At 33.1% G+C, this 27,580-nt stretch overlaps 2 protein-coding genes across 2 annotated transcripts; one reads left to right on the forward strand and one right to left on the reverse strand.

Moving 5' to 3' along the window:
• The first annotated feature begins 239 nt into the window (after positions 1–239).
• On the forward strand, positions 240–10,576 carry LOC110697142 (phosphoglucomutase, chloroplastic-like). The gene is made up of 22 exons (XM_021874488.1): positions 240–819; positions 1,216–1,281; positions 1,383–1,427; positions 1,528–1,620; positions 1,698–1,750; positions 3,459–3,510; positions 3,600–3,668; positions 4,481–4,549; positions 4,922–5,044; positions 5,173–5,225; positions 5,694–5,772; positions 5,859–5,923; positions 5,995–6,062; positions 6,971–7,089; positions 7,183–7,257; positions 7,610–7,725; positions 8,649–8,790; positions 9,292–9,373; positions 9,451–9,497; positions 9,607–9,684; positions 10,005–10,110; positions 10,193–10,576. Exons 1-22 carry the CDS (start codon positions 595–597, stop codon positions 10,258–10,260), a joined length of 1,893 nt encoding a protein of 630 aa, XP_021730180.1. The 5' UTR covers positions 240–594; the 3' UTR covers positions 10,261–10,576.
• A 321-nt stretch (positions 10,577–10,897) lies between these two features.
• On the reverse strand, positions 10,898–12,196 carry LOC110697362 (vicilin-like antimicrobial peptides 2-2). The gene has a single exon (XM_021874743.1). The coding sequence runs from the start codon at positions 12,194–12,196 to the stop codon at positions 10,898–10,900; it is 1,299 nt and encodes a 432-aa protein (XP_021730435.1).
• Positions 12,197–27,580: the final 15,384 nt, after the last annotated feature.

The raw sequence follows: 27,580 nt of genomic DNA on the forward strand, positions 1-27,580 counted from the left end.
ATACTAAATTTATGCATAAATAATACCACTGAATATTTAATGGTACTATATAAGCTTTCAGTGGAACAACTAGCATGTGATCCCCAACACGTGAGACAGTCTGACAAAAAAAAAAAAGTGAGGTCCACCTACACTCTCATCTTTTCTCTCTCTACCGTGTATTTTTCTGCATTACTAATTCCCCAAAATCTACAAAGGACTAAAAGTGTACCCACCAGCCACCTAAGATGCTAAGCAATCACCATTCACCATGCTTTTCCACTGCATAAAGTTGTTAACAAACTCAATACACAAAAAAGAACATTGGAAAAACAAATAAATTCACCGACTCACGTGATAACCCATCGAACCAAGGGCAAATCTTAGGACACGTGGTGTTATTACATTCCGTCAAAATACCGTCATTCAATTTGTCCTTGGATCTTCCCAGCCCAACCCAAACCAGCCCAACCCAGTATAGCCCATCCAAGCCCAGACCAGCCCAGCCCAATTGTATTTTCGGTTGGATAAAAAAATATATAATAAAAAATCTGCAAAATTATTTCCCACACTTCCTGTCACCCTCTCATTCTCTAGAGTATAAGCTCTGTAACAATGGCGTTTTCTGTAAAAATTGAACCTTCACTCTCTCTATATTCTCGAAAAACCACTTCCAGATTTCCCTCTCATCCTCTTCGCTCTTTCTCTTTCTCTCTCCCTCTTCAACCTTCTCACAATTTCATCTCTCTCACTAAAATGTTGTCGCATTCTCATTCCGCCATTAAAGCTTCTTCATCATCTCCTTCCACCTCCACTATACTTGAATCTCAAAATTTCTCGGTATTCATTTTATTTCAATTTTATTAATTTTCAATTTTTCAGTGTTTACAATTTGTGATTTCATTTTATTTGAATGATATCTAAATAATCATGAGTAATTGTATCAGCATATTCTTGTTTTGAATTATTGATTCAATATATATTTTAATTGCTGTTTATTTTCATGTATACTTATGATTTGGTGTGAATTGTATCTTTGTTTAATGCTAATTATTGTATTTTTTGGCAATAAATTATTGCGTTTATTGACGGAGTAATACATTATTTCTTTGATCGCTGTTTAAATGTCTCATTGTCTTGAAAGTTACAAATTTCTTTTTTGATTTGGTAGAAAATGTGTAATTAGAGTGGCATTTTGTGTTATTGTCGTCTTATTATGTTAATTGAGTTCCACAGATAAAAATGGTGCCGACGAAACCTTATGATGGCCAGAAAACCGGCACCAGCGGTCTCCGGAAGAAGGTTTAATTCGTTTTTCGTGTTTGTAAGTAATATGGATTAGTACTTTTTGTTAATTTGATGTGGAAACTAACTGTTTTCTTAAATAATTTGTTTGCTCTTAGGTTAAAGTGTTTATGCAAGAGAATTACCTTGCCAATTGGATACAGGTTCGAAACACATTGCTCAAAAAGCATAGTTTGTTTACTTTAGATGTTGGTGGCATTGTGATTACGGCATTGATTAGAGTGTGGTTTTATGAATGAGCAGGCATTGTTTAATTCACTGCCATCAGTGGACTATGTGAATGGGGTGTTAGTTCTTGGTGGCGATGGTCGGTACTTCAACAAAGAGGCTGCACAGGTATACTCATCTTCAGTTATGAAATCTGCATAATCTATGCATGGACATTAATTTGTGCATCTTGGTTTGCTATTCAGACAATTATCAAAATCGCGGCAGCCAATGGGGTTGCAAAAATACTAGTTGGGCAGTGAGTATCCTGTTTATAAATATTTTTTCCTTATGTGTTATGTTGTTATTTAATTTGATATCATGAATGAGTATGTTATTTGTGAAAGGATTTTGAACATTTAACACCAATTACATACGTGCATTACTGCATTTTGTAAGGTCATCCTCTTTCTAAGCCTGTGTTAGGTCTGTCAAGAACTTAGCTGAAGACAATTAAAATCTTCCTCATTGAAATTTCACTCTCCTAATTGAGCCATTCAAACTCCATATACCACCTTAAGAACTAGAGGTTAGACTATCACCAATTAAGACCTGGTTGTTGTATAATGCGCTTGCATTGGTTATTTTCTTTGCCTAATGATAAGTTCTAGATTCTAGAAATGCACATATCCTTTAGGTTTCAGGAACATAATCACATTCAATTTTTGGGATAATGAGGTGTTTTTACGCATCAATGCATTGGTATTTCCGCAAGCCAAGCCAAGCATTAAACTGTGTGAGCTACTCAAGCTCAATCCCAAAACCTCAAACTCTATCTGAGCTCAACCGAACTGTTAAATCACACGTTCAACAGTTCAAGATTGGCTTGTTTCTATTTTTTTTAACCGTATAACGCTTGAGCTGAACAAAATCAAGTTTGAAGGGGGATGCTTCTAAATAAGCTTCATACATGCAAATATTTAGATTTTTTTTTTTTTTTCACTAAAATATACTTGTATACTATTGAATCAAGACATGAGTGTGTAATTTAAATTTGTTGAATTAACTAATAACGTCAATAATTTCAATTTCTGTTTTGTTGTTTTTTCTAGCCTTATTTTAATATATACTAGGTTCTATTGTTGGGATATTATTCACTGATTGTTTTTTCCCTATATCGGGCCTTGGCCAAATTCAAGCTTGAACGGGTATTTGAGTGAACTTGAATTAGCTCGTAATCATTTGCTAACAAGTTGTTTGTGAGCTTAAATGAGATGAACACTTTTGTTTGAGCTAGGCTTGTTTATTATACATGCCCTTAAAATATGTTCAAGCTCATTTATTTACCAAATGAGAACGATCTTTGCCCGCGAGTAGTTCACATATGTTTTGGCTCATTGATATCCCTATGACAGTGCATATTGATTTTAAGAGAATCCCTTAGATATCCCTAGAATTAGCTGGTTTGTAGAGGAATGTTGAGCTACAGCTGCTGCCTGTTGCTTTTGTTTAAGACACTATCATAAAGTTTCTCTTTGAAAATAATTATTAGAGAACACTCTGGACCATGTTGCATAAAGTTTTAGCTCAAACACTTTCTTTCTAGCATCCATACAATTGTCAACGTCATTGGAGTTGCTCTAGTACCCTGTGTTTGACTTTGAATTTTGCAATTTCATGGTCATGGGTGGGAGGTCCTTTATCACTTCATTACTGTTAGATTCTGATGTACACTACAACAACTTTCATCAACATCGTAACTGCTTGTCTTCAGACTAAGCTAATTTGTATCTCTCTGTAACCTTCCTTCAGTGCTAAAACTATGTACTTTTTTTTGGTATCCATTACTACATGTCTATGTCTGCATCCACTTTCTCGTTATTCAATCTGTTCGTGTAACTCATATCACCGACAACATCATGATAAAAGTTGAGACTGGTTAGCAATGAGTGTAAAGAACCAAAATTGTTTAAACTAACTAGGCACCGTCTATATAATGTGAGTTTGACAAAGTTTTATGATTGTAGGGATGGTATTTTGTCAACACCAGCAGTTTCTGCTGTGATTAGAAAGAGGAAGGCAAGCTTCTGTATCTTTCCCTGTTTTGCTTATGTATTTATACAACAGAAATGCTAATTAGTTTGAAAGCTGATATCACACTTCTGCAGGCCAATGGTGGTTTTATAATGAGTGCAAGTCATAATCCTGGTGGACCCGATTATGATTGGGGAATCAAGGTAATGATATGTACATTCATGTACTTGGTAAACAATGTATGTTCTTGACCTTATTCCTTATTCTTGGCTCCGTTTGGGTGCATGTTGAGCAAAATTAGCCTAATGGATAGTGCTGATAGAGGTTCTGTTTGCCTCTGCGTTATTACTACATATATGTTGAGGCCTATTTTAGTTTTACTTATACACTTTATCAATAACGGTTAAATCATTTTCCCCTGAATAAGAATTGCTTGTGCTATCCACACTGGTCAAGCCTTATTGATGCTATTGATGTCTTGGGAAAGGAAAACATTATCATGAATAATGACCGCTAGCACCACCAGAAGACATTCTGGATTGCAATTGCTACTGTACATCACACGGATGTTCTAATATTAGATGTTGTTGGCATCAAAGTTAAGCATTTGCATGTAATATTTCTACTTTTTGATGCTTTCCAACTCCAAATGTCTACTGTTATGCATGCTTTTTCATACAAAAATGGATGTATAAATCGTAGTTGTTAAACCCTTCTTGTAGTTATCGCAGCTGTGGAGTTGCTATATGTCTTGTCTTTTATTTTGGTGAAGATTTGTGTAAAAGTTCTAATGGACCTTAGAAAGTACTTTAATTTTTCCAACCCTTCTAGTTTTTCTTACTGTTTAAGTCCTGGCAAGCTTGCCATCTTATGTAAAGTGGGTGCTATCAAAATAGACACTCCCAAGGGGCCTAGAATGTTATGTGCTTAACATGCGACATGGCAGTCTACTTTTGTCTTGTTATGTTCTTTAATATTCTTAATTAAGGGTAACAATTTTGTATTAATGTTTCAGTTCAACTACAGCAGTGGGCAACCTGCACCTGAATCCATCACTGACAAGATATACGGCAACACACTTTCTGTATGTGCCTGATCTTCTGTAAATGCTTGTCTTCCATCACCTATGTGCATTTCTGCCACCGTTTTCCTATGTTTCAAATGTCTGTTGATTCTGTTTTCTAGTGCTTTGTGTCCAGTATCCCTGTATTATAAGCTATCTGATTCAGAACATCATTGGGCTTCCGCCACAAAGTCACTAAGGCATGGCATCTGCAGGATTTTCCTGAGTGAATACCTTTGTTTTTTGGGTGTAAGACGAGGTGGTAAAATCATAGAAGCTTCTTAGGCCAAATCTTTCTTCACAAATGCAGGGTTTTTTTTGGAAATATTTTCTTTGTGATACCTACACGGGATTGTTTTAGCTTCCATATAATTTATTAGGAGTCCTTTGCAGATCTCTGAAATTAAGATGGCAACCGTTCCTGATGTAGATCTTTCTTGTGTTGGAGTTACGAAATTTGGCAACTTCGTTGTTGAAGTAGTTGACCCAGTTGCGGACTATATGGAGCTGATGGAGGTAGAAGCACTATTTGAAGATCTAATTACTTGGTCATCTTATTACTTCTTGTTCTGGACAAGATAACCCAAATACTCTACTGACTAGTTATAATTATTTTTTTCTTAAAATTTGTCTGCTATGTGCAGAGTGTTTTTGATTTTCAGCTTATTGGAAGTCTTCTATCACGGTCAGAGTTCAGGTGTGAACTCAAATTCTGTGACAAATTCTTTGTCTTTTGATTAACTTTTCCTGTATTCTTTTTACCGCATGCTTCATTTGCTTCAATTCTTTGTATCCAACTTTGGCACGTGTACCTTAATTCATTCAACTCTCAATTATTTTATTGTACCCATGTCTGACACTCATCTGACCCAAACTGATTAGTATACTTGGGTCTGATCCTTAATATATGATGCATAGACATTATTGTAAATTTTTGTATGGATAGAGGATAATTAACCGCGTATTAGTTTGTCGGAGTATGGGATTTTAACTGTTTCATTACATCTTTTTTTCACTTTCTATGAATTTGGGTCTTGCTCATTGGTTTTCTGTGGTTATGCATGATCTATCCCAGTGATGATCTCATTTATGTATCAGCTTTTTTATTTTATTAATTTACCTTCTACTAAGTTTGTCATTGTAAATTCTGTGTATAATTTCTCAGGTTCACATTTGATGCCATGCATGCAGTTACCGGAGCCTATGCAAAACCAATCTTCGTAGAAAAGCTGGGTGCCAGTCCGGTATACTTTTTATCTGAGTTATCAGAATTAAGTATATATTATAACTCTTTTGCTATGTTGATTACATTTGTTGAGGCCTTCATTAGGAATCAATAACAAATGGGGTTCCTCTGGAAGACTTTGGCCATGGCCATCCAGACCCTAACCTCACGTAAGATTTCATTCACATCTTACGGTGGAAACTTTTTATGCATGATATGTTCTGACTGGTGATTGGAACAGTTATGCTAAGGATTTGGTTGACATAATGTACGGTGAGAATGGACCTGACTTTGGGGCTGCTAGTGATGGTATGACTTCTTTCCCCACCCTTGCCCTTCCAGCAATTGTTTTAGCTCAATCTCAGTTCCAAATGGCCCTTTTGGTGGGGAGTATTATTTGGAAGTAATAATTATGAAGTTTCTGTGTAATTTGTGATGAAAGATCCATGGCATGTCCATGGTAACCCAACTCTATCTCTTAATGTTTGTTTTTATTCAAAATTTTATTGTTATCACTCTGACAATGGTATTGGAAATTTATGGGAGAAGTATGTACTTGGAAGTAGAGTTGCCTACTTGCATTACCTTAGAGTCTTAGACATTGATATGAAATACACAATCTCTTTTTTATTAGTAATTTATTGCCACCATATTTTATTGCCTATTTGATGGGCCGGAAATTGCTGGGAATTTTTTTTATAGATCCGTTTCACATTCTCAATATTTTGCAAAATGCGTTCTGAGATTATAAAAACGAAGACGACTTCTTAAAAGGTTTTCTAGAACCTTTTGATAGGGTAAATTGTAGTTGGCTGTTATTTCACCCCCAGACTATTATGGACTATGGAAGTGAAGCCTTGGGATATCCTTTCCTGATCTTTAGTTGTGAAAAAAAAACAAGCAAGGTATACAAGAATCAGGTTTTAAAAATCTTTACAAGTTTACATTGTGTCGTTCTGCCTGGATTTGTTTCAAAAGAATGATATTGAACTCATTGAAGCCATAAATATAACACTCCACCAAGGAAAAAAAGAAGGAAATTTTTTTTTTTTTACTTACCATATTTTTAGTTTCTCGCGAGTGTTCATTTACCCCGTTTGCATGTTTATCAAACTGTTATGAAGATTCTAGCAGTAAAGTAATTTTCATTATCAGTGTGAAAGTTTAGCAATCTCTTTGCATAAATGTTCACGAGGGGTATTTTTTTAATGGCCCAGGTGATGGGGATAGAAATATGATTCTGGGTAGAAGTTTCTTTGTTACACCTTCAGATTCAGTTGCTATAATTGCAGCAAATGCTCTAGAAGCAATTCCATACTTCCGTGATGGAATTAAGGTAAAACTTGTGCACCTTTTTGTCTGCATATCAACTATCTTTTTATACTTGTTTCTGGTAGCTCATCTAGTACTTGCTGTATGTGCTCTGCAGGGTTTGGCTCGATCCATGCCTACAAGTGGTGCACTTGATCGTGTTGCTGAAAAATTGAAACTTCCCTTTTTTGAGGTTTCTATTCTTCACTTGTAATAAGATATTCAGGGTTTCATATTTTAATGTCAGTTTTGATCGCAACATTGATCACACATTGTGATGTTGATTGAGGGATTGTATTGGTGTCATAATCGTGTTGCATGATCTTTGTGTCAGCAATAAAACCCTTTATTGGCCTGAATCAGACTTGCATTAGTTGTTCATGCTCAATAGAGGCCAATACATAATGGCCCTTTACAACTCACTTGTTGGGATATGAAGCTTAAAAACTGATTTAGATCAGCTTATTTTTATAAAATCTCTTGTAATTAGTTGAAATTTGATATCATCCAAAATTGGCTGACAATGCATGGTTCTCTTGTTTCAGGTTCCCACTGGCTGGAAGTTCTTTGGTAATCTCATGGATTCTGGGAAATTGTCAATCTGTGGTGAAGAGAGTTTTGGTACTGGTTCTGATCACATTCGTGAAAAGGATGGCATATGGTAAGCCTTATGACTAGTAATTATGAACTTGTTGTGTGTGGTTGTGTGGCCAAGGCAGTGCCTTCTATCTCAGTGCAATGATTGTCTGGTTTGCATTTAATAGCCATCAGTTCCTCTAAGGTTATGAGCTTGGTTTGGTTTGCCTCACCTTGTTCTGATATGAAACTAAAGCCATCAATCTTTTTTATTGAATGAGCTCGTTTTGATTTGTCTCTCCTTGTTCTTGTTACCTTTAGCCTTTCAACTGAAGGCTGCAGAATCCATTTCAAGAACATGCTGCAGCTGACTATTGTGTTGATCCTACGAATAAATATGTGAATTATTCTTTCTCGATTTGTTGATTGATCCCAAAAATGGATGACTTTGCCGATAGGACAGGTCTTGCAGCTTAGTTGCCGATGCCTAGTTTTATTAAGGGGCTGTATCCACTTCTCCATCTCACCTAGAACACGTTATGTTCCACTAACTGGTTTGGGTACGGCAGCATAGATTTCTGTTTGGTGGTGTTTATTTTGTGCACAGAGCACCAGATTATTGAAATTCACTTCACACATTTGAGAATGTAGTTGGTAATGAGAAAGAGAGAGGGGGGGGGGGGGGGGAAGCGAATAGTGCCCATTCTCTACTTTTTCCAGGTTACTTAGGAAAAATGTACAGTTAAAGCTGTGCAGTTACTGTATTATGTGAAGTACGTAGTATATAGGAATCTTTTACGGAAAATCTCTCTCTGCTTTTCTGACCAATATTTCTGTAGTGGACTAGGGCATAGACCAAGATTTAAGATGTTGATATGTGTGAAAGTGTGTGGTTGATTATCCATGTTTTTGTGTTTTAGCCAATGCCAGAGGTAATGAGCTTCTGATATTTGTGTAATTCAAATAATGTCTTTAATGTGGAATGACTTAAGAGATTCATTATTGCAGGGCTGTTTTAGCCTGGATGTCAATCATCGCTTACAGAAACAAGGAGACAAAACCTGGGGAAAGACTTGTTTCCGTCTCAGATGTAGTCAAAGAATATTGGGCAACTTATGGGAGGAATTTTTTCTCCAGATATGATTATGAAGTGAGCATCAGATCTGCTGTTGTCTGATACTCTGAATTGATTAGCTCGTCATGTTTAAGATAGAAAAATTGATTTTGTATCACTAACCAAATCACTCCCTCTGTCTCCAAATAATCTTCCTATGAGGTTTGACACACATATTAAGGAATTTAGTAGGTTGAGGTGAGAATGTGAGAGAAAGAAAGTTAGTGGACGGATCCACATCACATGGTTTCGGTGAAATTATTTATTTAATTATTTCTATTCTATGTAACAAGACGATTTTTTGTGGACATCCTAAAATGGAATACATGAAGATTATTTGAGGATGGAGGAAGTATTTATTTTTTTCCTTGTGGGATTTACGGTCTATTTAAACCAACCTTTGTAGTGCTAGTGACTAGTATCAAGTAGATGCAAGGCTGCATGTCTTGGCAACTTGACCTCATTACCTCTTCTGTGGTGAGATACATACTGGTAGTGGTGGTGTAGAACTTTGACATTGAATGCTCATCTTAACAGGAGTGTGAATCTGAAGGTGCTAATAAGATGGTTGACCATCTCAGAGACTTGATATCAAGAAGCAGGGAAGGAGATAGATATGGTAAGTTCTGCTTTGCTGTTAGAAATTTAGATCAGAGGCTTCTGTCAAAGTGCAGGTACTAACGTGACTTAAAACAGGGGAATATGTCCTTCGATTTGCAGATGACTTCAGCTACACAGATCCTGTAAGTTCTTGTTGTAATGCTTTTATCGGTGGTGTTTTTTCAAAAAGATACGGAATACAGATGTTTCTACAAATATGTTTAGTAGCCTTATTTTGGGTATTGGTCTTAGGTTGATGGAAGTGTGGCATCAAAGCAAGGTGTTCGCTTTGTGTTTTCTGATGGGTCACGAATAATATTTCGTTTATCGGTATGTGCAAACTCAAACTTTTCATTATTCTTTTAAACATTTTGCAGAGTGGAAAAATCATTAGAAATCCTCTTTTCTATCTATGTCTCAGCCCATGTCATTTATAAGTGTGCCACACCGCTTTTGCCAGTTAAACTAGATATCTTAAATGTGCAAATATTTTTTATTTATGGTATTTTTGGCTGTGGTAGATTTTTTTGGTAGATGGAGGGAAATAGAAATAATAAAAATTCGATTGAATAATAGTGTGTGAGAATTCACATTGTATAAGTTTTGAATCATGATTGGGACCTGGAATGAATACTCTCTTTGTTTTGCAGGGTACTGGTTCTGCAGGTGCAACAATTAGAGTATACATTGAGCAATTTGAGCCTGATGCCTCTAAACACGATTTGGATGCCCAAATAGCATTAAAACCGTTGATAGGTTTGTTATTTCCCCTTCTATGCTGTACATAACATGACCTGATTTGTGTTTGGAAATCTTATTTGCTACCTACAATGTCCAGATCTTGCATTATCTATATCGAAGCTGAAGGACTTCACTGGAAGGGAGAAGCCTACTGTCATCACATAATCCAAAAAGTATAGGCAAGTTTAGATTCATTCCTGATTCCCCATCATACAGGTATCCTAGCTAAGTTGGGCTTTCCACTCAAAAAAAAAGTTTGTTTAAAATATAGTGTGAAGTATAATATTATTTGAATTGGAATAAAACATAACTGAATGTGTTCAGATAATATCAAGAATAAGCTATTCCATGTATAATTATGTAGGCTGTTTTTGTATAATATTCACAATTGAAAAATCAATGAATTAATCTTCAATAGTTTCGCAAGCTGAGCTGCTGAGGTATATACATGCCTGGTGGATGTGCATTTTGTATTTCTTAATTTGTTCACTTACACCTTTCCATTTATGTAACAAACCATGATCACCATGTGTTCACATGGTTCTAGGTGAACTTGGATGAATTATTATGGTAATTTTTCTTTATCTTTTTTTGACAGCAATGCAATTTTGACATTATTAGCGGTATTACTTTGATATATTTATTTTAAAACAGAAAGATGTAGAGTGGTAAAACACACACCCTGCCTCTCTGGTTCTTGCATCTAATTGAAAGAGAGAAGTGAAATACAACATCGTTCATCCTACATCGTACACTTTATTCATAAAGCCGTCAAGCTACCATATCACTCACCAGTCATCACTTAAAACAATCCAGTGAGCTTCAAGAAGAACGCTAGTACAGTGGGGCGGCCAGACGTCTCTGTGTAGCTCCTGCCTCTTCCTTCCTGCCTTTGGTACTCTTTCTGGCACCTCCTCTGGCATTCGATTCTTTGACTTTGCCCTTGCCCTTGCCCTTGGCATCTCTGCTGGCACTGCTTGAAACTTTGTTGTGGGTCACGGTGGGGGTTTTCGGATACCTCTAAGTCACCTTCCTCGTAGCGCCCACCTTGACGTTCCTCTCTTTGCCTTTGTAGCTCTTCCTGGCACCTCTTCTGGCACTCAATTCTCTGCCCTTGCCTCTGGCATCTCTGCTGGCATTGCTTGAAGCGTTGTTGTGGGTCACGGTGGGGGTTCTCAGATTCCTCTAAGTCATCCTCCTCGTAGCTCCCACCTTGGCGTTCCTCTATTTGCCTTCGTAGCTCTTCTTGGCACCTCTTCTGGCACTCTATTCTTTGCCCTTGCCTCTGGCATCTCTGCTGGCACTGCTTGAAGCGTTGTAGTGGGTCACGGTGGGGATTCTCGGATATCTCTAAGTCATCCTCCTCATAGCGCCTGCTTTGGTGTTCCTCTTTCTGCCTTCGCAGCTCTTCCTGGCATCTCCTTTGGCACTCTATTCTTTGTTCTTGCCTCTGGCATCTCCGTTGGCACTGCTGGAAGCATTGTTGTGGGTCACGCTGTGGATTCTCGGATACCTCTAAGCCATCCTCCTCAAAGCGCCGGCTTTGTTGTTCCTCTTTTTGCCTTCGCAGCTCTTCCTGGCACATCCTTTGGCATTCCATTATTTGTCCATGCCTCCTGCATCTCTGTTGGCACTGCTCGAAGTGTTGTGGGTCACGTTGACTGGATGGGTCACGACCCTGGCTGATCTCCTCTACTTCATCATCCCTATCTCCATAACGACCACCTCTACCACTCTCCCTTTCCTGATACTTCTCCTGACACCTCCTTTGGCACTGCCATTGTTGGCTTTGGCCACGCTGGCCTTGCCTTTGGCATTTACGACGACACTGCTCAAACTGGTGCTCACGGTCATGGTGTGGGTTGATCATTATGTCGATCAACTCATCATCGCCTTCAGAGACCCATTCCCCACTCCCTCCCTTACCTTCACACTCATCGATACACTCTAACAGGTTGTCGCGCTGACTTCTGCAACGCTGCAGGCATTCCCTATGCTCACTCGATGCTTCATACTGGTTAGGAAAGCGGACTGCCAAACTGGAGGCTAGAAAAACTGAAAGGAACAGCAATAACAAAGGTAGCTTGAATTTCAAATTCATGATCTCTTTTTAGTTGCTAAACTAGTGCGAATGATGAGGTAGATTATTTGATGTGTTAGTAAAAGATGAATTTTATACAGTGTGATCGTACGAAAATGTTAACAGTTGGTGCAAGAGTTGCCATGCAATGTGACTAGTGTTCTGGGGTTATATACATCACGTGTCTTGCTCACTACTTCACACGGCGGCGAATTGGAGCTGCTACCTTGCTTCATTACGTTGCTGCTGTTTCGTTCACTTGAGTCACTTGACACGTTCGTGCTTGAAGATGTACGTCGCTGGAAGTCTCTTTGGAGAGGAACTTGATCCAAACACACAAACAACATTGAATCTACAAGTACTGATCCTAGGATTTGTTCAACAGAAAACTCGTAAATTTGCTACAACTCTTATATATACGTAGTACTTGCATCGCTTAGTTTTAGGTGAGGCAGACTCGTGAAAGCTCATTTGCGACACCCCCAAATAAATCACAGATCACCCATAAATATATATTAGCCACGTAATTTCACAATAATCAAGTTATTTTTAGAGGTAGTGAATGTAATATGTACATTATTTTGCCGATTTTCATTGATCAATGAACTCTTTTTCAAGTAATCTTCTTCCCATAATCTCCCATCAACTTCGGGTTTACAGTATTTGAATACTGTATAAGTTTTATGGTTCTCTGTATAAAACTTTCAAACTCAGTAGCGGAAGTAATAGTTTTCCAACACAATTTTCTATTACGGGAAATTGTGAAGTTTTGTGACTCATCTAGTATAATTTTTGTATGAATTATGTGTTACTTAATTTTTTTTTAAAAAAAAAACTTGTGCATTACTCTGTACCTTTTGCCACGAGCTTTGGAGATTTTAGAGGTGAATTATTTGTTCTTCAGATAGGTTGAGTTATTTTGGGTCGGGAAATGTGTATGTCAATATGTGAAGCATGGTTCGAGTTGGTTTTGGATTTAAGTCATTTTGGGTTGGATTGGGTTAGGTTGAGTCATATTCTATTTTATTGCTAATATTCTAATCATAGTATAATAGTCATTATTAGACATTTAGGTCAATCTGAATCATGTGATTTGCGATAGGATTTTGATTGTATATTGGGTATGTATGGATCAGTTTTCTATATCTATAACTCTCTATGTTTTAGGTTGAATGTAAAAATTGATTATTCGCTATTCATTCATCTTCTATTAATTGTAAATATTTACTAACATACGGAGTATAGATACACAATTATAAGTACTTCGTTCATAAGATGTTTCTATATTTATCTCAATGTATTATTTTTCCTCAACTTTTACATCAGAACTACATTTTCTAAGGAAATTAAAACATACCCAAAGTCTCGAATTTAAGCCGCTCAAACTTTCTAAACATCCCCTCTTTTTTTAAAAAAATAAAAATAAAATATTTTCTCCGTTTTTTTAATTGCATCACTTTTAAAAAAGGGAAGCTTTAAATTAGTTGCGACTTGCATCACTTTCCTTTTTAACTACTCATAATAAATTCTCTCTACCTCTCTCAGTCTCTTTTATCATATGAGTCCATTTATTTTTTTCTCTCTATCTCTCTTTACTTCAAAAATTGTCTAAGAGGCCGTGAAAAAAAAGTAACGTAATTATTAAAAAATAGAGAAAATAAATGCAATTCAAACTATCTCCACAAAAAGTATTACATCAAAATCTAATTATTTAATTATTGATGCAAATCATGCACCAGATTGTTGCTATTCGAGAATTTATTTTAATATCTATTTGACCCCTAAAGAGGAGACAGAATACATAACTTCATGTCTTCATCTTTTGATCCTCTCATAGCACCAAAGAACCACCTGCCCCTGACCCAATCTAATACTTAGAGAGTGCGTGCTTATCCATGAGCTTTGTCAGCTCTCATTCAACTCCATCTACGAGAGTGTAATACTTCGTATCATGTATACTCGTACAATTTTTCTATCCGGAATTAATAATTATTTTTATAGTACGTCTTATTATTCATGTCATTAGTCTATATTATTATTTTGTATTATTAACTTGGTGTAAATGTTACTCTGTATAAATATATAATCCATCACATCTCATGTATGGTATATCATGTACATATTAAAATACAATATTATTTTGATTTATTTAATTGAATCCTGTGAGAAATAACTAAAGTTTCTTAATTCTCCTTTTCATATCAAAATTCTTATTTGTGTTTTGCAACCCTAATATTGAAAATTTACCGTGGTTTTCCGTACTACATCAAAATTGAATCTTTCAAGAAAGTTTACATATCCTAAGAATTGTTGTATAGTACTCGATAACACTTTTTTGATTTTTTGTGGCGTCAAGTAATTTTCCGAATGAGAAGAATGGGTGTCCTGAAAAAAATAGAAAAATATTCTCTTATTATCTAAGATTAGAAAGTAGTACAGATCATCCAACCTAGTTGGGTCTAACATTGTCGATGTCAAGGATGAAGGATATGTTCTTTGCCTTCAAACAAGGGACCTTATTTGCCCCACCTTTTATAATTAATTACACTTTAATTTGCTTTACTATTTTGTTTTTTTTTTTTTCAATCTACTCATCATGTTACTTGCCTCTACTAATACAACTCTTTCTTTTGTCTTCTCCTCAATCAATATTTTTCTTGTCCTTTTTTTTTCTTTTTCTTTTTTTTTAGCATGTGTTAATTATTTTATCTTAAATTGTTTCCTTCCTCCTAATATTTAAATATTAAAAGGAATTGCATAATAATGTATATTATTGATAATACTTTTTATGTCAATCATTACACTACTGGGAATTCAAGTGGGGTTGAATCGACACAAACCTTATCTATGCTACCATTAAGAAAAAATTATGAGATACAAATCTTGTCATTTATCTAGTTTCTACGAGTAAATTATTTTTAACATAAATTTCACTCAAACTTATAATATTGATATTTCTTTTTCTTTTTCATTACGCGCTAGCACACTTGAATTTCTCCTGCATGCCCTGCTTAATCTTTGTACATAACTAAAGAAACGAACGCAAGTAGCTATTAGTATACTATAATTATCATATTATGCATGCATATGAACTGTGGATTCCTAAATGTTAGTAAGTTATTTAGTTAGGTTTGATGGGATTATTTTACAATTAAATTAATATTATACTCTATTTATCCTATGTTTAGATGAATCAGTATACTCTCAAATTAAAGTACAATATCCATAATGTGTGCCATGCATATAGCCTACGACGGAAGTACGGAGTAATATAAGAAATTGAACCGTACAGACGTACAGTGGAAATATTACTAAAAGGACGGTTCTTAATGCCGCACGGTGCCATGGTGGTATGTGAATATGTGATGGATCACTACTACAAAAAAGGCAAAAGAGACCCGTTGTAAATGGCATAAGAGACCTCTTTAGAGGAGGTCTCTAGCTCACAGGTCTCTTTGATAAAGAGACTTGTTCTATTGAACAGGTCTCTTTGAAATAAATAAGAGACCTGTTAACTAAGGTAACAGGTCTCTTTGCATGTAATTACACCATATATTTAAGAAGGGGAAGAGACCTGTTATTTAAGACATCAGGTCTCTTTGATATCAATAAAGAGACCTGTTATCTAAGATAACAGGTCACTTAAATATATTTATTTTTTTTAAAAAAAATCGCTGATATATATTTATTATTTTGTAATTACTCTTCTAAAATTAGAAAGAAATTGTAAATTACAAAAAGAAATAATTAATTTGATAAATTTACATAAACTAATATTATTATTGAATGTACTAATATATAGTAACTTAATTACAATGAGTAAGATCTACAGGTATATAAGAACAATACTTTACAAGTATATAAGACATTATGAATAATTTACAAGTATATAAGAACTTATGGAAATACTTCTAAGTTACCAAAACTAACAACATTCCCATCCTTGGTAATTTCTTTAGCCCTCCATTATCAGATTAGCGAGTTTCTCGAATTGCTCATCCTCCTGTAAACCACTAAGGGAATCAATTAAAAAAAATGCACCAAAGCTTATAATTCAAATTAAAAACTAGATTTTAACAACATAAACACAACTTTAACAACTGTATTAGCAACAAATTATCCTCTTCCTGTATAGCTTAATGAATTTAGATTAATTAATTTTGTCATACAATCTAACAACATCAAATTTTTTCATTATGGAAGTCTCATCATCAATAGCAAATCAAGGGGATAAATCACTTTAAACAACATTATATCTTCACAAAAATCAACTCTTAGGCATAAATCAATCATAATATCCAAAATAACCCAGAAAAATCATCAATTTTCAAGCATCTATAGACAATTTTCAAGCAATCAATTGACCCATCAACACCAACATTAAGCCTAAACCTCACTTAACACCACCGTAAAAATCTCCTAACCCCTGTACAAAAACCCAATACCATCCCAACCTCGTAGAAACCACCACCAACCCCGTGCTAAACCACCCCCACCCCATGAAAACCATCTCGATCCCGTATAAACTACCCTTACCCAGGTAAAACCCTAACAACCCCAACCCGCAACAACCCTTGTATTAAAACAAAAACTACCCCTACCCAGGTAAAACCTATCAACCCACGAAAAAACCGGCCACGTACCCAATCTAACCAAAAACCACCTCCACTAAAACACCTTGTCACCAACTCAAAAACATTTCAAAATATTCAAATTAAAACTAATATGGAAACATACCTTTGCAAATTGTGGCATTTTTTTGGGCGAATTTGACCATAAGACTCTAGATCTAGAGTTTTCTTGATCAAAATTGACATTTAAATCCTCTAACTCGAGTTAAAAGGAGACAACCTAACGCCGATGTAGGACGAGGATGCAATAACGTTGTAGATGAGGCTCGGAGGATTTAATGGCGCAATCAATTGCTCAAGGATTAAAAAAAAGAAAATGGAGATGAAAGGAGAAGTGATGAGGGTGAAGGAGAGAGGCGCATAAAAGGGGGATTGAGAAAGAGATGGGGCGTATGAATGATAATGAGAAGGAAAATTTTGATTAAAGAAAAACAAGAAAGGGTCGTAGTGGGCTGTGGGCCTTTACACACATAAGAGACCTGTTGAAATATACAACAGGTCTCTTAATTCTCTTACTCTATCTCAAGTAAAAAAGTGGTGGGCCCTCTAGCATTTAGAGACCTGTTATCACTATTACTAGGTCTCTTATATCAAAGAGACCTGTTCTAGTAACCAACAGGTCTTTTATTATAGGTTTCTTTGGGCTTTTTTGTAGTAGTGGGATGTTTGTTGTATGTTCCGTTTTCGGATCTAGCTCTTCATTTGAAGATCGTTCAAGCTCTTTGCAATATGTATCTTTTGTAACAAGACAGTCTAATAATGTATATACTCCAATCCGTATTTTAAACTGTTTGTTGAACCAATCGAGGTTTATCTGTTGTAACAACTTTTTGACTTCGATCTACAGATGCAATAATGCAAGCAAGTATGCAACACCAAAATTCATGTTATGTACGTAAGTACGTTAGAGATAGGATTTGAGGAGCTAATCATCATCTGTATGTCTTAATTACGTATAATCTAGCTAATTGATAGCAATGAGATATAATATGGGAAGTTAAAATAGTTGGAGCAAGCAAGTACTAATATAGCTGTCTTAGTGCTCACGTAATTGTTTAGCTAGCTAGCCTTTAATCTAAGCTAGCATATTTACCTTTTAAATTATCTACTTAGGCAATTGAACACGTACATAGGACTAGCCTTATGACATTACGACTTTGAAACCATCTTACCTTATGAAATTTTAAAATTTAATCTAAATCACCTTTAATTTATCATTAAAATTTTCAACTTTCTATTAGGCATTTGAATTTTAATTTGCGCTCTCCACCTTCATAACTTTAAAATGTTTTCAAGTTTTCAACTAATAACAATGTTCCATGTTTGAACTAATTTTGCTAATGCATCCTAAGAAGATTAACTATTTACGGATTGGAGTAATAACGATTAATTGATTCCATTCTATATACCATTGACAAAGTAATGTACATAACGTAAGTTACGTACATGACTTGTTCAATTCCGTCTAAAATATATGTTTGTGAGTTCGCTCATAATTTATATTCTTGTTTTCAACAGTTACTTTTTGACAAGTATAAGCTATATAACAAATTAATATAATTACTTTTCCTACTTTTATATTGGTAAGTTATGATTATACCATAATACTCCATAGCTAGACTTGTTAATAATTGAAAAGAGATTAAATCAAGATTTCAAACAACGTAAACAAATTGTTTTTGAGTTGATTAGTATGATAAATTGATAATGAGCAAATATTTAGAATTCCACTAACATTCATAATAATTTATTATGCGTTTACATTGTCCATATATAAGTCCTCACTTTATTTATTTAAGTTCTTAGTGGATGAAACACTATAATAATATTGTTGTCCATTATATTGCTCATCTATATGGAGAAATAAATTGCATTGTTGCATGTCACATCGTACGCAAGAGTTCCAGAAAAAACGTGTTACTCTAAAAAGGAAAAGCATTTTTAATATTGCCTCACTTAGCTAAGTAATGTTTCCAAAAGAGGAATTTGGTACATTACAAGGATTAAATTATTTTTAACAAGTGGATGTTATTCATCAACATGTAACATTGTAGATTTAATTTCTCTTGATTGATAAGAAATGGATTTTTGTCTTCTCGTGTGATAATGCTACTCTATATTAAAATAGCACTTTTTATTTTAATAGCGTATATATGTAAAAGATAATTAAAAAAAATAAAAAAAAAATGTTAGGATCACACATTTTGAGGCCAATCCAAATGCATTGGAGTACACAATCATTCATCATGGATTGATTACTTACACCTTCATAATACAGTCAATTGCTGCATAATTTGGTTTATGAAAATTATATGTACGTCTAATTTCTTTCACCAAAAAAATATGTCTAATTTTAATTTCCATCATTTGAATATCATCAATGATGTCTTAAATTAATGTTTTACGTTTCAAGCAATCCAATTCTAAATTAAACAACCCTATAGATCCAAAGTGTCTCAATTCTAACAATTTTGATTGCCAAGAGTCGATCTTAGACACTTAGGGTGGCGTTTGGTTTGGAAAATGGAAACGAAGTGGAAAGGAAACAAATAAAAGGGGAGAAAAGAATTATTTAGCTATTACCTTTTTATTTGTTTGGTTTATCCATGGAAAGTGTATTTGTTAAGAGGAGGGTAAAAGGGTATTTGTTACCCCAAGTTTTTGAAAGGTAACAAATGAGGGATAACTATTAAATTGTGACTCGGAATCTAGTAGGGCTGACTTTGAATGCAGATATCTCTCAAACTATAAATGATTTTGAGATTATTCAAGTTGGAGGTGATAACTTGTTTCAAGATCTTTCCAACGATAGGTCATATGCCTAATTCCGATAAGAAACGAGAAAGTTATGGCCGTTTTAAGAAGAACTGACGCTGCTGGAAATATGCTGACGAAGTACGCGACCAGGCATGCCCATGCCTAGTCGAAATTTCAGTTTTTTTGGTCCGGTTTTAGCTTAATTATTTTAGGGATAATTTCCTAAAATTATATCTTTTCTATGACGGCTATTATTTGAGTATATTTGGGGAACAATTTTAGGGTTTAATTAGGGTTTCCTTATGTTGTAAAAGGACCATTTAGTTGATCAATTTGATCATACCTTTTGAACCATTAGATTTAGGACTCCTTATATTATTCTCTCGTTCTTTCTCCATTATAGTGAAGAACCTCTCGAATTTCCCACCCGTGGATGTAGGTCTAATTTGACTGAACCACGTAAATCTTTGTGTTCTTTGTTTATCTTCTTTATTGCTTTTCTTGTTCTTATTTTTCATTGACTTGTTCCACATTAATCAAACACAGTTACACCCTTATTTCCTAACCGTAATCATTACCCTTAGAGAATGGTAATTGTTACCATGCCTTCAAACCAAACACACGGTAACGATATTGGTTTAATCGAATCCGTTTCCAATCCACAAACTACACTAACCAAACGCCCCCTTAGTTGTAGCACTTTGTCACTTTCTCTATGCTTTACAAAAATCCTAATCCACATTACGCCAAACATAGTCTCCTAGCAATGAAATATACATGACGAAATTAGCATTATTTCTTCTTCTTTAGGTTTTCCTCTTTTTTCAAATTTAACTATATATGCATGTATATAAGTAATTTTTCTCACAAAATATAAGTAGACGTCGCGTACTGCTTTTGCACGAATATTAATGTATTTGAAGTAAAAGAAGACTTGTTGAAGATACAAAATTTTTGCCCCCTTAAAAAAAGTTAGATGACAAATGTTTTGGAATTTATGTAGGCAAAAAAACTTAACATCACGAATATATATACGAATGAAGAACTCGAACTTTTAATTTATGCATATAACCAGATATTGAGTGTTGGAGCTGAGTAAGCCTAGTAAGGGTTTTATCAATGTTGTCTAAACCTTGTGCGCAACATTGATAATAAAAAAAATTGTTGAAATATGAATGGATATGGTTTTAAGATGAACAAATGAGTTATATTATTACTCGTATTTCATGACAAAGTTATGTGATTTTTCATTAATGACAAATTACAAACATTTTAGAGCTCAAAAATTGGGACTTGAGCAGAATTTGGTGACTCCAATAGCCATCAAATAATAGAAGGTGACAGTGGTAAATGAAAGTTTAATTATTAAAAAAATTGAAGTCGACACATCAATATACGATGCCCCTTAAAAGGCATAGAAGTCAATAATTTTTTTTATTTTTAATAGTTAGCTTAATTCGGTGTATTTCTGAATTACTATCCGATTGACTTTATTTTTTAAGAAAATCATTGTTTTGGTGTTGCAACGGTGATCATTAACCATACTCTTACTGAAATAAACAAAAATAATAAATGGTCCGATCCATTTCGAGCGAGGCCAAAGCTAATCATATCTTGGTAATTGTTGTTATGGCTCATCTATCATGGGTCCAAAGATTGATGGCAGCAACGAACCTGCAAATTAATTAAATTGTGGATCTTGGAGCATCATATCATATCTAGGAAACTACATTATTTTTCTAATTTACATTGATTGTAATCCAAAACTTGCATGGGCATGTGTATCGTATTTGTAGTACATGGGGGTCAAAATTTAGGATATATATATATATATATATATATATATATATATATATATATATATATATATATATATATATATATATATATATATATATATATTATATCGATACATACACCAATTATATGAGTTTGCATAATTAAAATAGAGTACTTTGATTAATTCTGAAACACCATTGAAAAAGCGCATAATTTAATATGAATACACATACAATACACCCATTGATTACTGATACCATTTTTGCAGAGCACACGAGTAATAGCTGGAGCAAGACACAATGTTCATTAGAGATTTTTATGTCTTTTTTCAGTCTGTTTTCTACACAAAATGATCTGATGTTGTCAGCAGTGAGCTCATGTTTGATAAATTATCAACATACACCCGTCGGTTTTTTTTTTTTATTTTTTTTTTGAAGGATCTTGATTAGATTTAAAAGTGTACGAGAAGGATTAAGATCCTTACCTTCAAAAACTAGTAGACTAGTAGTTCAAGGTCATAAGGTCGAACCCTAATATATAACAGACCATTTAAGTCTAGATATTTTGTTCTGTTTATTGGGACGTCCAAATTGTACAATATAACATGTCTGAAATCTCTTAAAATGCTACTATTGAGCTTAGTGCCTTTAGCTATATGGGGTATGCTTTGAGAATAAATTTGCAATGGATCACGTGTCAAAATAAAATCCATTAGGCCTAGACATATAAGGATATTCATGTAATATAAATAGATCTCAATGGAAACTTAAGGTCATATATAGGCTATATTTTTACTTGAAATAAGGTATATTATTGATGTATGGATTTACAATGTTTTTTGTTTGATTTGTTTGTTCCAAATTATTTTGGTTTATGCTAGTTTAATTTGATTGAACTTTAAATGTATTAGGTGCACACTAATATATAAGGGCAAAGAAATCATTATATAAGTCATACTTATTCTAAAATATAAGAGTACAATTTTAACAATAGATTATATAAACATGTCATATCGTCATCGATTATAAGGTTTTAAAATAACATCTTTATAGAGGAAGTAGTTAGCTAAGTAATACTACGTACTACGTATGTATATCCATGTAATTAAAAAAAATAAAAAATTAATTTGTGTAAAAGAGAAATTCCTCATTAGGTTGGTTCCTTACATGCATAAAAGAGTAATAGAGCAATTCTTCAAATAAAATTTTTTGAATGAAGTTTTGAAGTGGCCTATGAAGATTGCACTTTGAATCGGCAAACAACATTGACAGATTATTGCACATGCCAACGAACAAAATCTCTCCTTTAGGTTTTTCATCATCTGGGCCCAGAATCTTTTACCTTGCTATGAAACCTTAGATAGTGTGTCACAATTTCATTGGACATTGACATAGCTTTCTAGGGAGAGATTATACCATATAGAATCTCGCGGAAAGTTATTGTATAACCAATTACTAAATTAGTAGTTTGAATTATAAATTTAAATTTATGATTCAGTTCAATCAAAATGAAACAAGTACTTTGAAACGGAGAGAGTAACAACTTAATAGGTATTGTTGGACACATAGTAAACCACCTGACAAGTACTAATAGAGTCACAATCGATATACTTTGAATACATAGAGAACATAATTGTACGGTATACTCCTTATCATAGAGAAATAAAAAGGTAATTAATCACCAATCTTGGTCATTTCATAAATTGCAAAAAGTTTCTTTTGCCTCCTCAGTGTATCAAGTGGAGCAAAACTAACTAGTGGTAAGCATGGATACAAATCACCCATAAACAAAATTATGGGCCATTATTATTACATTTTTATTCGAATCTTTTTACCAAATTGTCTTTCAAATGTCAATGAATAAATCTCATCAGCATCCATAAATTGATTTCCTCTCGAGTAGAAACTATTATTTGATCTAGTACCTTAGGCTAATGTGCCAATTACTTCACATGAAGCATGAAATGCATCAGACCCACCATGAAAATTTGCCAGCAATATATCTTCTAGTGTCTAGTATATATCGGAAACTTTTAAATGATAGTGATAATATGTGTCCACCATATGTCACTTCTTAAATCATTAATGGCCCTAATAAGGCCTCTAACGCATAAATACGGACTGTTAACCACTTATCTAAATTGGACTCCGATTGTGAGAATCAATGAATTATAAATGGAATAGCTCAATAGACTTATATTCTAGTCATTTCTTTTTACACTTTTCAAAAACGCAATATTTTTTTCTAGATATAGGTCTCATCACAATATTTCGGTGGGATGAATTATTCGTGAATTGACTTTTTAAATATATATATATACACATACATATATATATATATATTTTAGGAGTTCTTGTGAGATTAATATTTGAGGGGTGATTAATATTAAGATGGTATGATCTTGAGAAGAATCGCATAATTAAAACACATTAGTGGCTTCTTTATTTCCTCGGTGCATGTACCATCAATATCCTACCCATATTTGTCTAACTACATCCTCTAATAATATCAAGAAAATATGAAGATTGATATGTTTTGTCAATCAATCCAAAGTCAAACATTTTAGCAATATGACATTTTGGATATTCCTTTCTTTGAAAAGCAACGTTTTATTCTAAGAAATTTTGTGAACTTTGATCGTTATCATGTTCACTTTCACTAATGTCATGCATATATAATACATGAGTATCACAAACTGATAATGTTTTACAAAATTTGTTTTCTAGGTAATCTCTCTATCATTATCATTTTCATTCTCACTGATGTCATGTATAATGTTTGTACATGAATATTACAAACTGATAATATTTTACGAAGTTTAAGTTTGAGGTAATAATTGTAAGCTAGAACTCTTAAATATCAATCCAATAGAATTAATGATAGGATCATTTCTAACTAGAATTAGATTTTGATACTCAATACGAGTAGACATACTTTGTGAAAGTGTGTTCGATTTCATTTTTAAGTTTAAGTGTGTGATTATTATGCGCCCTGAAAAAAATATTTTGTTAAGTAAGAGTTTCACTTTATAACCCAAGTGGGTTTTTCATATACAAACAATTGGTTTTAGAATGACATCTCAATTTGGGCTTTGTTAGTGTGCTTCTTTACCTTATGTGTTTGACAATAACTTTTAGTGTTTTGATGTTTAAATTAGTACAAGTACTATCTAATGTAAATGTTAGTGTTAGGCCATATAATGGTACACACTTATTAACTTTTGAATTATTGCTTTACAAAACTAACTTTTGGAGTGGTGTTTGTCAAATGTCAACTAAATTTACCATTTAAAAATTTAATTATATCAACAATTAGTTTGTAATAAACACTTTTACCAAATAGCTACTTTGACTTTACTTCTAACAACTAAAATGTGATAGCTGACGCTATCCTCACATCTATCATCTACTTAAAATACATCGTCAGTCTGTCACCATCTACCACGACAATTAATCCGTTGAATACAAATGAATGTAGAAGCAATATCCATAAAGATAAACTTGCATACATATTATTTTCCTATTATTTATTATTATTATTATTATTATTATTATTATTATTATTATTTGACGGAAGATGAACTTCTATTATTGCTAAACATAAGGAATATATATATATATATATATATATATATATATATATATATATATATATATATATATATATATATATATATATATATATATATATATATATATATATGGGAGGAATTCGGTGAGAAAATAGGCCCATATGTGAGAAAACATACTTATATGAGAACTGATTTTAATTTTAGAACATGAGAGTAAAAATTTAGAACATATGATTAAAAATTCAGAACACATGATTTAAACTTCAGAACACATGATTTAAAATTTAGAACACGTGAGTAATAATTTAGAGCATCTACGCGAGTAATAATTTAGAACATCTGATTTTGGATTTATAACGTATGATAAAAATTTTAAAAACTTAATTTTAAATTTAGAAAATTTGAATAAAATTTAGAACATCTAATTTAATATTTAGAACATGTGAATAAAAATTAAGAACACCAGATTTTAAATTTAGAACATATGAGTAAAAGTTTGGAACATACGAGTAACAATTTAGAACATATAATTAAAAATCTTAGAACACAATTTAAAGTTTAAAACATATTAATTAAAATTTAGAACAAATAATTTAAGATTTAGAACATGTGAGTTATAATTTAAAACATTTGATTTAACTCATTTAAGATTTAGAACATGTAATTTAAAATTTAGAACATACGAGTAAAAATTTTGAACATGAGAGTGTTCTCACATATGAAAGAGTTTTCACTTAAAGGAAGAATTCTCACAAGAGCATTCCCCTATATATATTAACAAAAAGAAAACCTAATTATATAGCGACTAGATTTGTTATATTTTTCCAAAATAATAATTAATTAATTATTGTATTTCCAAGAATTGGAAGCAATATAAATATCCAAGTGAAGAGAGATTATATATTAAAAAAGTTTATCTATGTAGTAGTCCGTGGCCTAGAGTTTCATGTTAGCGGTGAAGTTAATATTGGGGCAAAGCCCGATAGCCATATAGTAAGAAATGTGGGCCGGTGGTGACCCATGTTATGGTAACATCGCTATACTACTAAAACTCCCACATAATATGTCAAATTTTTGGCAGTCTATTGCATTTAAATGCAATGTACAAAACCTCTCTTTTATAATTTTATTATCCTAAGTTTGCAATCGAAATTAAAACTAGCTCGACGGGTTAAATTTTAAAAGGATGTACTCCGTATAATATTGAATCTCGTTTAAATCATTTACACCTATGATTTTTACCATGCCTAAAAAAACAAAATTAAACAATTGAAACTGAAAGTGTACCGTGCATATTTTTTGTGTCTTTATCATTAACCTTATTTTCTTATTACGGAGTATTACAGATTGTTTTGGTCTTATATCATTATTTTCTGTATCTTTTCTTCTGTCAAAAACAGATGGTCGTTGTTCAGAGTATCGTTTTTGGTTCCAACGCCAAATTGCTTTGTAACACATTTCACTTTTAAGTTTTGAACTTTTGATGTTCCGAAATGTGTAAAGAGGTAGAAATCCCTTAGCACGAGGAATTGAGGAGTCATCATCATCCTTTGAGTTACTATGAAATTATATTAGAGACTGAAAAGTAGTCTGGGTTTAAAAATTTTATGAAGTACGAAATATTTATTTATATTAGTAGTTATTAGGACCGAGCATAATTTATTATTGGGTATGATTAATGGATATCATTTTAAAATTAATCGATCTGATAAGCAATTTTTTGTTTTTTTTTCCTACTTAAATCTATTTTTTCAAAATCTAAACTCTTACTTTATTTCATAATTACTTTATAACATCAATGATTAGTAATATTATTAATAATCTGGTCAAGATCATGTGGTACTTATTGTTAATTAGTGTTAATAACTACATTATTGAGTTTAATTATCATTATTGGATATCTTATTGGGTACCCGATAACCGATCCGAAAATCCGGGTATCCGAAATCCTGGTACCCGAAATTATCGGTTCAGTTTATGGATATCAATTTTAGTGATATTGGTTATTGGTTACTCGAACCGTTAATACTAATGTTATGGGTACCCGTCCCATGCTCACCCCTTGTAGTTACCATTCAAATTATATATATATATATATATATATATATATATATATATATATATATATATATATATATATATATATATATATATATATATATATATATATAGAAAGTTAAGAATAAAAAGTGGAGGGAATTTGAATTTTAAACCAAGATGATGTGTCAAGGAATTAGTGGTTTTCTCATTTCTCATTCTAGCAATTCCCTATACATATAAAGAGGTATAGTTATGAAATTTTAAAGTATCATATTTTATTTTTATTGTTCTACATAATTATTTTGGCTTTTATATTTACTAATGTACAACTTCCACAACTATTATATCTAATTTTCTACAAATAGTTCATTTTATGACTAAAAAAAAGTATCTACAAATAAATTTATAAAATAATTATATTTGAAAAAATAATCCAATGATAAAAAATAAAAATAAAAATGCAAAGTATTATTTTATGGTCAAAATAAACATGTAAATAATACAAAAGTCAATATAGCAAAATATAAAAAGAAAATACTAGACGGAATATATACTCCGTATTAAAGGAAATCTCGTAATAGACCATCATTTTGTTTTCATAGAATTGGGCTGGTTTGCTTTAAATTT

This window comes from Chenopodium quinoa, unplaced genomic scaffold (genome assembly GCF_001683475.1).
Source record: "Chenopodium quinoa cultivar QQ74 unplaced genomic scaffold, ASM168347v1, whole genome shotgun sequence".
NCBI classification, from domain to species: Eukaryota; Viridiplantae; Streptophyta; class Magnoliopsida; order Caryophyllales; family Amaranthaceae; genus Chenopodium; species Chenopodium quinoa.